Consider the following 12,108-nt stretch of genomic DNA (forward strand, 5'->3'; position numbering starts at 1 on the left):
CTAGGCAATATGTTTGCAGATCTGCCTACCTGCCAGCTTGCATCATATCTGTGTGTCTGTCTTTTTTGTATATATTTCGTTTCTCTCTTTCTCTATCCCTTTTGCCGCCAGATCTCCCTTCTTCGTGGCACCCACACTTCCTTGTCAAGGCTGGACCCTGACATAGGACCTCGACATCACTTCCCTTAAGTTTCACAAACATTTTTGAGATTACATGGTCTTTTACTTTACAGAAAGACAACAACTCTCCAACATCCCTCCTCTTGGCTGAAACTGCTTTCCCAGAAGTGGCCAATGACAGAATTTATAGTGATCCAATGAGCTGTAATTCATTTTCATCAACCTTTGTTCAAAAGGTCTTTAGCACTGGACCACTTGTTCTTACTCCCCATTTCCTCACAACACCATCACCCATTTAGAGGTCTCCCATAAGGTTCTGTATTCAAGAACCTTCATTATACTCTTTACCATCGTCTTCAGCAATCAATTCTATGGAGCTCTCTTTCAAATCTCTCCAGCTTGTCCCCTTACACCAGAGACAGTCTTGTATTTCATCTTTTTTTTTCAAACCAATACACTCACCACCAAACAGATCACTATCTTCTTTGAACGACGCCCTCTCCTCTCTTGTCTTTACTCACATCACCTAGTCATTTCTCATCTAGGTTCTGGGCACTCCATATTGATATACTAGTCTCACATCCATCTCCTCCCATCCCATGACTCCCAACCCTAAGTTCAGGTCCTTAGAGCTCACGTATCTGAACCTTTGCAATACTGAGAACCTAACTGCTCTTTCCATCTACGAAAGTTGCACTTTGGGTCAAGCATAGATACTAAAATACATCTTTTTAAGAAGTTCATTTTATTTATTTCTCACCTGGTTTATGATTCTCAATGGCTCCCTGACACCTACAAAAATGAGTCCTATATTCACGTCATAATAATGTGACCCAGATCTTCCTCTACACCCTTATTTCCCTCCACATCCGGCTTGGACTTTCTCCTTCTAATAAATTGAACTTCAGGCTGTTGTGCATCCTTGGCCTGAGCAACTCATCTCTACACCTTTTTTGTATGCTAGTCCTTCTTCAAGATATTCTTCATCCTTAATGCCAACAGCTGGAACCCTTCAGAAATAACAATTCATCATAAAGCCTTCTCTGGTCTTGAAAATGAATAAACTTTAACATCACTCTGCCTTACTCTAAATAACTGAATGACTGGAGCTTCAATGGGTAGATTATGCCATTTCTCTTTGTATTTTATGACATTGCCTTGTCCACAACTGGTATTAGATAATTTCACTGATGCTGTTGAACTCTGAGCAAACATTTTAACATTTCTACACCTTAAGGGGTATTAAAATCCAGGGGTAGCTAAGGCACTTACCCATGGATTCTGAAGTTTGACTGCCAACCACCCGGAGCAGCATAGGCTGACTGCTGTTTGACCTCTGTAGAGAGGTAGACGGAGAAGACATGGTGGTACCATTCACCTTGGCCTCCGCCTGGGGCTAGAACATCCAAAAGAAAACAGGATTATTCTTCATAGAAAACACTCAAACAAATACATAAACATAAAACTGTGATAGACACTCATGACTCTAATGTTGACCTTTCTTAATTAGAAACAAGAGAGTTCCATTTCTAGAGGATTTTTTTTTTACTTTTAGAGAACTAGTGGACACTTATTCCAATATATATTTCAAATTGGTCAAACAAAAATTACGTTTCTAGGAAACAGCCTTGAACAAATATGAAAAAGGTACATTCGCTTTTCTCTTCTTTTTCTATACCTTGATACAGAGCACTTGGCTAAGCATGTATCAAATATGTCCTCAACACATTGATGCTGGTTGTCCTTTGGAAAAGGACTGAGTTCTATGTTTTCATTTTTTTAAAGAGGCACATAAGTGCTTGTAAATGTCCTGTGTTAGAGGGATGGGAGCCTCACTTGTTCCAGCAGCTGCCGTAGCCTATGTAGCTGCGACTCCAGTTGTTTATTGTGGTCCTCCAGGATTTGCATCCTGGCTTCCAGGCGGCCTTTGTGTTGACGCAGAAGCTTGGCCTCAGCAATGAGCTCAGCATCCCGGGGGCTTTGGGGAGAGGTGGGCATCATTTCAGGAGGGGATGGCAGTGGGGACAGGCCTTTATGTTCATGCTGCTGCTTCAGACGATCATACTCTGCTTGCAGATTCCTGTTTGGTGTTGGCATCAAAGAAGAAAAACAGAAAAGAAAGAAAAACAGAAAGGAGCTTGAATATCACTATCGGATTTCATAGAACAGGGCAGATAGATCACCTGGCCACCACCAAACACAACAGCAAACAAAAGAGACACTTAATGAATGATTTTTATGATGACAAGCTTACTGATGCTTAAGGAATAAAATAAAATTTGAAGCGTTTGCCTGCTGTATGAGGAGAGATATGTTTCCATTTTTTTTTTTATGAGTATACTAAAAGCCTCATGAGTACCATTTCAGATAAGTATGCAGCAAAGAATTTAATCATTTGGTAAATACTACTTCATAATGCCATGGAATTAAAAATTTTATACCACTATCAACATTTTAGTTTGCTTAAAAATGTCATCGAATGTTGTCAAGAGAAATGTATAAGAATATGGGAAGAGTATACTCATGTACCTACCACCCTTCATTGAAATTTTTGGAAGAAAACTAAGACAGCTAAAATTGAAGCTCCCCTTGGACCTTCTTTAATGTCAGTTAGCTCCCTCTTCACCATTGAGACAATGCCATATTGAATTCCATATCCAGCACTGCTTTGAATGTATCTATACATATTAGGTTTAACTTAATAAAGATGCTAACACTCAACTGGTTTTTACTAAAAAACAAAAAAGGCCATTTTATGTGATTCAATCTTATAGCATTGTTCTGCATGTTCTTAAACTTTATATTTAAGAACTTTATGCTTAAGGGCATACATACCATTCTAAGGCTTGTTTTTGCCTTCAGTATCATTCTGAAGATTTATCCATGTTGATTCATAACAGTGCATGATTTTAACTTCCAGAAAATATTATGCTTCAGTATGCCAACAACATTCTCCTATTACTGGACATTTTGATTTTCCCAACATCTTATTATTACATACCATGATGTGGTGAACTTCCTAATATTTGTCTCCTTGGATACCTGGTTAAGGTGTTCTCTACAGAATATAGCTAGATGTGGAATTGTTGGAGTCCTGGTGAGATGCTGCAGGATAACGTGCTGGACTTCAAGATCAGTTTGAACCACAAGGTTGGCACTCCTCAGAAGCTATGGTCGCTATGGGTCGGAACCAACTTGTCAGCACTTAACAAACAACAGCAACATTTTCTCCATTGTTATCTATTATCAAATTGTTCCCCTCGGTAGTTTTAGAAATTTACTGTTATCAGTATTGTATAAGAATTTCCACCTGACCACATCCTTATTAAATATTACCTGTTAGACATTCAAATTTTGGTCAATCTGATGGGTGTATTTTGCTTTGCATTTCCCTGATTACAGGTGAAGTTTAACTTCTTATAAGTTAATTGGATTTTCTTATTTCTTTTGCCCATTTCCCAAGGAATTGTCCTTTCTCTCATTAGTTTAAAGTTCTGGATATATTCTGAATTCTTATTCTTCTGCCAGTTATGTGCATGGCAAATATTATCTTGTGGTACTGTAGGATATGCACTGGACTTTGAACTACAAGGTTGGTGGTCCAAACCCACCAGCTGTAAGTCAGAATTGACTTGATAGAACTTAACAACAGTAACTTTCTTGTTTTAGTATAGTTGATTTTTAATTTTGTTCATGGTATTCTGCTGTACAAAAATGTAAAATTCCAATATAATCTTCCATATCTTCTATATTTCATGCCTTGTTTAGTAAAACTGTCCTTACATTTTAAAGGTTAAAAATGTGTTTTTCATATTTAGGACTTCAATCCACCTCGAATCTATCTTTGTGCTTGGTGAGAAGATAACATCTAATTTTACTGCTGTTCCCATCCCCCATAGATAACCTGGTAACTAATGTCATGCACTGGCTAGACCATGCCTCTTCACCCCCCGCTGATTTGTAATGGTTGTTGTTGCTAGGTGCCATCAAGTCGGCACCGACTCATAGTGACCTAATGCACAGTAGAATGAAACACTGCCCGATCCTGCCCCAACCTCACTACTGTTGCCACACTTGAGTCCATCGATGCTGCCACTTGGCCAATCCATCTCATTGGGGGTCTTCCTCTTTTTCTCTGACCCTCCACCTTACCAAACATGCTATCCTTGTCCATTGACTGCTCCCTCCTGACAATATGTCCGAAGTATGAGAGATGAAGTTAGGCCATCTTGGCCTATAAAGGAGCACTCTGGATGCACTTCTTCCAAAACAGATCTATTACTTCTTTTGGCAGCCCATGGCACTTTCAGTATTCTCCTCCAACACCATAACTCAAAAGCATCAATTCTTCTGTGGTCTTCTTATTCACTGTCCAGCTTTCACATGCATATGAGGTTACTGAAAACACCATGGCTTGGGTCAGGGGCACCTTAGTCCTCAAGCTGACATCTTTACTCTTCAACACTTTAAAAAGGTCTTGTACAGCCAATCTGCCTAATGCAATATGTCATTTGATCTCTTGACTGCTGCTTCTGTGAGTGTTGATAGTTGATTCAAGAAGAATGAAGTCCTTGACAACTTCAATCTTTTCTCCATTGATAAGAATGTTGTTTATTGGTCCAGTGGTGAGGATTTTTGTTTTCTTTACATTGAGATGTAATCCATATCGAAGGCTGTGCTCTTTGATCTTCATCAGTAAATGTTTTATGTCCTCTTCACTTTCAGCGAGCAAGGTTGTATCATCTGCATATCGCATTTATAGGTTAAACTGGGAAGAGTTGACTTCATGTTGGATCTTCTCACCCAGGAATGGGTATTCTTCACTTATTCCAGCCTTGTTTTATGTCCATTAATAATGTTTTGTAATTTAGTTCTTGTCTCTAGCTTTTCAGATTGAATACTGAAATAATTTTCAGTTTTTTGCAGTTTTAATAAATATATTTAGGGTTATAAACGTTCTTCTAGGGACCACTTTTGGAGTCCTGATGTGGTGCTATAGTATAAAACACTGGACAGCAAGGTTGATTTGAACAGCAAGGTTGGCAGTTCAAACTTACCAGCCACTCCTTGGAAACCCTATACAGGGTCGTTATGAGTTGGAACCGACTTGAAGGCTTTAACAACACCCAAATTTTGTTATATATCATTTGATTTAATTCAGTTGTTTACATTTTACAGTTTCTATTATGATGTTTATTAGGAATATACATTTTACATATTCAAATACAATTCTTTTCACTTATTTGTTCAGCACATATTTCTATTTTAATTGTATTTTAAATAGATTACACAGTATGATACTGATCCTTTGGATTCATCAATACTTCTTTTTGCAACATAGTTCATAGTGATTTTCAGTGAGTACTTAAAAATGCTTATTTTCCCACTCGAAAGGATGAGGCTCTAAAGTCATATTAAGATTGTGTGCCACTGTAGGATAAACACTGGTCTGCTAACCACAAAGTTGGTGGTTCAAACCCACCAGTTGTTACTTGGAAACCCTATATGGAGTCGCTATGAGTCAGAACTAATTCAATGGCACTTAACAACAACAACAGTTAATTTGTTATTCAAGTTGTCCATACCATTACTAATTGTTTTATTTTTTAAAGCTATCAATTTGTAAAACTTTTTACTGTGAATTGAGTGATGGTTTACATACTAAATCATCAGTTTTACATCCAACAAATCATACTCTGTTTCATCTCAATGATTGCATTTCCTTCCATGCAATAACAGATCCCTTTTAGAGAAGTTAGTTGTGGTAGCATCTAGTTCTTCTGGGCTGCAGCTATCAGTTTTTGTTAGAGGAATGCCAAGATATAATTATGGATCTGATAGCTTTTCTTTTTCATTCTGTCATAGTTTGCTTTATATTATATGCCTTAGATCTTTGGGCCTATACTGCTAGATTCATACAAGATCTTAATGGTTTCTTTTATAATTATTCTTCTTTCAAAAATATTTATTTCCATGAATTTTCTTTTTGTCTAATTTTTTCTATGTCTATTCCACTTTCATTTGGTTACATTCAATTGGTGTTAACAGAAAGGTAAATAATACTAGCACATGCAAAGGTCCCAAATGCTTTAGGATTTTCTGGAAATGCAATTCCAATTTGGATACATTATATTTGATACTCAGTGACTGATAAGAACTCTTGAAACCTTTTTTCCAGTTATGATAAATACCAAAGTAAGGTGACAGATTTGCTCACGCAGGAGAACTTCCTGCCTCCAAATGTGGGAGATCTGTATTTATGAGAAAACAAATGAGCTGTATGTGGTGAGTAGGTAAGAAAAGTTTCACATTGTCCAGTTTGATAAGTAAGATAATCTCATGACCAGATATCCTGTTAGGGAAATTTTTCCTGTTGTTCCACACCTGAAATAAACTTTCTTCAAGGGTATGATACGTCTTTCCAAATGCTCAGTTCCAAACAGATAGATATCCCCATTAAAGCAAAAAATAAAATCCAAATCTACTCTTGTTTGCTTACTTAACTCTACCGGGTACCTAAGAGTCCTGGTATCATAGTGGCTTATGAGTTGGGCTGCTAACCACAGATCAGCAGTTCAAATTTACCAGTCACTCCACATGAGAAAGACGAGGATTTCTGCTCCCATAAAGATTTACAGCCTTAAAACCCCTATACAAAGTCACGATGAGTTGGACCCGATCCCACGGTACAAACCACCACCACCTTGTACCTAACTTTATAAACTTTGTAGGAATTTATTTAGTCATGCAGGAAATCAGTCTCTATGATCTTTTTCATATACAGGAATGGAATCTCTTAATTACTGTTTTCAGAATCTCCTCTCTGCATTGATTGAAATCCGACCATTTCAACTCTTTAAGGATAGTTGTGTGCACAGTTTGTTTTGACAAAGTAGTAATAAGATATTCATCAAAATAAGCTTACCCTCAACCAGACTGCACACTGGTCCTTTGGGTGTGGAACTTATGTAGTCATCCACTTTAATTAGAATCCAGTTTCTGGCCACTTAACTAGCAATCAGCTATGTATTTCTCTGAATCTGAAGCAGCAATGTTCAGAAAGTTTCATTTGATAGGCAACATCTCCTAATTTTTTCCTTGTTCACTAAAAAAAAACCACCCCCATTGAAATGTTCCAACAGAGAACATGTTTTTATCTAAGCATCATATCCAAGATTCTTCCTTCTACCAGATTGGGTCATCCATCCTTTGGAAACATTGGTTTTTGGCCATGGCAAATAGTGCAACACACAATTACTGTCTTTCCAACTGCTTTTCATACAGGTACAGATAGAAGACTAGCTTTTCTAGCAAAGTCTTCCTTAGTGATGTGAGTCTTTGGGTCTAGTTGTCCATAGAACTCGCCTTTTGAGTTATTTATAAGTGCCTCGGTTCAGAAAACAAAGTTTAGTACATACAGTACATTAAATATATCTTTTTATGCCTTCTAGTATAAAACAAAGGAGCTCTGGTAGCATAGTGGTCATGAGTTGGGCTGCTAATCTAAGATCAGCAGTTAAAAACTACCAGCTGTTTCACGGGAGAAAGATGAGGCTTTCTGCTCCCGTACAGATTTACAGCCTTGGAAACCCTATGCAGTGTTGCTATGAGCTGGAACCAACGCCAAGGCCCACCACCACCACCAGTACAAAACAAAAAAGGTTCGTTTTGATCGATCATGGCTTCTCAAAGCTGAGCTTTGTGTTGACCTTTCTTGCCTTTCTAGATATCTGAGATTTCCCTTGGTAGACCATTTGTGAAATTTTATTTTAAAGACACATCTTCAGTTATGGAAGATTCTCAGCTATCATTTCTCTGCCATTCCTTCCATTTTCTGCTTATGAAACCCTAAGCATATTTTAAATTCTTATGGTCAATTATCCATCTTTCTTAATTGCTCATTTATATTTCTTACCTGTTTCTCTTATGCTGTGTTTAGCAAAGTTCCAGTCATTTTCTATTTTCCTAATCTTCTCTGAGTAGATCAAGTCTAAAGTTTGTCCCTGCCTCCTATTGCATTTGTAACTTTAAAGGCTAGAGTTTCTATTTCTGAAGAAATCTTTTTCAGATCCACTTGCTGTTTATCTATTTCTGTTTCTTAGTGTGTTGGTATTTTAATTACTATTATTCCTTTAGTCAAGTCTTCAAACATCTCAATCTTAGTTAAAAACAGTCTTCATTGTATTGTTCTATCATTTCCTTTCAATTCATCTTATAACTGTTGACTTTTTGTGATGCGGGTGCGAGTTTACTTCTTTGTGTCTTGTGGATTTGTTTTGGAGACACGCTTTGAAAGGATTGCTATATGAATGTGTGTGTGTGTTTTCCTTTATATTTTCCTCTTCTTATGAAAACCACTCTTTGCCAAATGGTTTCGTGGCTGCTCCTACACACTACTAAAGGACCTGTAGGCTACAGTGAGAGCTAATATTACATTTGCAGCTCCTCCACTGAGTGCTATAGAGATATCGCTGACTTCATCACCAGGCAGCAGGCAGATTAGGCCACTTACTAGTTTCTAGACTGTGAGGTGTCCTCCCCAAAGAGGGTCTAACCCCTAGGTTCATGACTGCATACAAGTTGTAGAGCCTTCTATAGAAGTCAAGATCGTCTCTTCTCATTTTTCTTTCAAAGATAATTGTGCAGGTGTCTCCCGAGGTGTGTGTTGAGAATCCTTGCTTTCAAACAGTAAGGCTGACTCTGGGCTCCCACCTTGTGAGGAGAATTTCAATCCCTGTTAGTACAGCAAAAGCTGAAAGCTCACTGACTTAGTCTTACTCATTGCTTGCCATGCCCTGCTATGTTTTTTTTCCACCCTCATTTCTGGTACATGAAGATATCAATTTCATTCTTCATGCCACACACTATCTAGCATTGGTAAGCTTAGAGGAAGATGCCTTAAAGCAAGAGCTGACACTATCTTAGTCAGAAGTCTACTAGGACACCAGGATTTTGTAGGTGTCATGTCAAGTTTTCCTTGGAATTCATTTCAAACCTAAATTCACTAGACCAGGATTAAATGAGCCAAACAAGTGTTTTTCTACTAAATAAATAGTATGGGACATACATACACCTCCTAGTACACTCCATAACTAAACTTGATTTTGAGAAATGGTTTTTGCTTCCTAAAGCTCTAAGAAAGACCAAACTACCATGCCAAAGGTTCTAAAAATCAGAAATTGCTAAAAAGAGGCATCTTGACCAGCCACCACATAAAACAGAGTCTCTTGATTTAAATAGAATTCTCTATTAAGATATTTATAAAGGATCACGAGGATTATCAAGAATTGTTGCTCAGAGGAGGATTTAATAAAACATGACTTTACTAAGCAGTGCCTAATAAGTTCTGGCCATGGTAAGAGAGTTGTATGAGAATGTTTTGTAGCTGTTGTGAAGTGCAGTTGAGTCAATTCCGATTCAGAGTGAATCTGTATAGGATTTCCGAGGAGGGACTGCTACGTTTGAATTGCTGACATTACAGTTCAAACTGACCTTGCTTATTCAACAGCACCACACCAGAACTCGTATATTTGTTGCTGTTAAGCGCCATCGAATCAGTTACAACTCAGAGTGACCTTGTATAGAAGGGTTGTTGTTGTTAAGTGCCATCAAGTTGATTCTGACCCATAGCGACCCTGTATAGGGTTTCCAAGGAGCAGCTGGGGAGCTTGAACCGCCAACCTTGCAGTTCAAATAACTTTGCCATCTGACCCATTAACCCACAGCGCCATAGTAGGGTGTTGGTGTTGGTGGTTATGTGCCATGGAGTCGGTTCCGACTCATAGCGACCCCGTACAGGGTTTCCAAGGCTGTAAATCTTTACAGGAGCAGAAAGCCTCATCTTTCTCCTGCGGAACAGCTGGTAGTTGCGAACTGCTGACCTTGAGGTTAGCAGCCTGATTCATCATCACTAGGCTACCAGAGTGGTGGTGGTGGTTATGTGCCGTGGAGTCAGTTCCTACTCATAGTGACCCTGGTACAGGGTTTCCGAGGCTGTAAATCTTTACTGGAGCAGAAAGCCTCATCTTTCTCCCACCGAACAGCTGGTAGGGGAACCTTTTTTCAGCCCAAATTTATAACATCATTCCCAAGCTATACAAAATTACCAATTTAAAAATTAGTGGGCTATATTTGGCCAAACATTTGATTAACTCACCCCTAATGCAATGGTCACTATGAGTCAGAACCGAATCCACAGCACATAACAACAACAGCAATGCAATGGTGTGTTACTGAAGGATAATGTGGTGGACCTCAAGGTCAGTGTGAACTACAACGTTGGCGGTTCAAACTCACCAGCCGCTCACTATGAGTCAGAACTCCAACTTGACAGCACGTAACAACAATGTGATGGCTGGAACTGCAGTTGCCTTGGCAGAGCTAGACCAAATGATTTCGTGGGCCAGACATTCCCTACCAGGGCTATAGAGGATTTCCGAGGCGTGGCTGGTGAGTTTGAACCACTGACATTGCAGTTCAAACCAACTTTGTGGTCCAGTTCTTTATCCTACAGTGTCACAAGAGGACTTGGTAATTCTCGTTAGGAGTCAGGAAGTGGAGCCATGTAGCCCTTACTAATTCAGTCACTTCCATGTATTTAAAAATATCTTGTGGTAATGCCTTTAAAAGTATATCAATAATGGCAGATTTTTGTGAACACAGTATACGTAAGCATGTAGGGGAGACTGTTTCCATAAATAATCAATAGGGTCACCACTGTTCCAAGATGAGTACTTTTAAAGCATAACTACCATAACTTACTGATTCAGACACTTGGCTATCAATTCATATGGTTAGCCCAATATATATATTTTACTTTTCTTGAAGTACCTCTCACCCTTGTTGATTCTATAATTGGTAGAATGTACTCATGGAATCATTTCAACACAGATGAATGTATGTCAGTGATTACACAGTGACTCCACAGAGACTCCATTTATGTTCTTGTAAATTGTATTTCTCTGGTAGCTCCCTAAAGAACACTAATTCAAAATCACTGCACATGGCTGCCGTCACTACAATTTCTTCCTGCAGCCAGTCATCCAAAAAAAAGTCTGCCATCCATTATTAATTTCTTATTCTCCATAGAATGTTAAAAGTCCACCATTCTGAAACTATATAGATATAAGTAACTTTATGCCATCATGTATATAAATGCGGTTGCCCAGATACAAATTATATTTAAAAAAGAGTTTCCCAACTAATGGACAAGAAACTTGGATCAAATCTGCGAGACTTGTCTCATCTCAACCACAGAAAACATGAAAGCAACTTGTCCCTCGAGCAATGATTTAGGAGTGCCCCTCTAACAATTATAAGTAAGTGTGTATGATGAAGAACATAACAGTGATCCTTGAGTAATTTCAATTAACTTACAGAGGTCAACTGATTTCAATACATACAATCTATTGTTTAGAGTCCTGGTGTGGTGTTGTGGGTTAATGCACTGTATTGCAAAGTCGGTGTGAACTGCAAGGTTGGTGGTTCTACCTTGCCAGCTACTCCTCGGAAACCCTATACAGTGTCACTATGAGTTGGAACCAACATGATGATAGCTAACAACAGCAATCTATTCTTTAAAATAGAACTCTTTCCTACCTGTAATTACGTGAGAGTCCTGGGATGGCGCTGTAGGATAAACACTGAACCCCAAGGGCCTTAGACAGGGTCGCCATGAGTCAGTACTGACTAGATGGCACTTAACAACAACATAGTGAGAATATTGAAACAAAGAACTAAAGATCACTTTCTAGTAACCAACTTCTTCTTAAACCAGTATTATAAATTAAATTTTACACCAAGATATGCATACCCATAGGATCCATTACATACAATGGGGACAACTGTAAAGGTCTGCATCTAAAACAATGTTGTTGTTAAGTGCTGCCAAGTCAGTTCCGACTCACAGATACCTGTGTAGGATTTCCAAAGAGCAGCTGGTGGGTTTGAACTGCTGACCTTGTGGTTTGCAGTCCAGTGCTGATCCTA

The 12,108-nt window shown here is 38.6% G+C and overlaps 1 protein-coding gene across 6 annotated transcripts in view; it reads right to left on the reverse strand.

Annotated features, from left to right (window-relative positions):
* Positions 1-12,108, reverse strand: part of LOC102838260 (dystrophin-like) — a 3,237,302-nt gene that overhangs the window by 55,895 nt on the left and 3,169,299 nt on the right. For all 6 annotated transcript variants that reach the window (XM_006870143.1, XM_006870144.1, XM_006870145.1 and 3 more), the window contains 2 exons: positions 1,957-2,200; positions 1,393-1,516 (listed from right to left, as the gene is read on the reverse strand). In XM_006870143.1, coding sequence (XP_006870205.1) covers positions 1,393-1,516; positions 1,957-2,200 — 368 coding nt within the window. The remainder of the gene's footprint in view (positions 1-1,392; positions 1,517-1,956; positions 2,201-12,108) is intronic.

The sequence above is a fragment of the Chrysochloris asiatica genome, unplaced genomic scaffold, assembly GCF_000296735.1.
Source record: "Chrysochloris asiatica unplaced genomic scaffold, ChrAsi1.0 scaffold00139, whole genome shotgun sequence".
Classification (NCBI taxonomy): Eukaryota; Metazoa; Chordata; class Mammalia; order Afrosoricida; family Chrysochloridae; genus Chrysochloris; species Chrysochloris asiatica.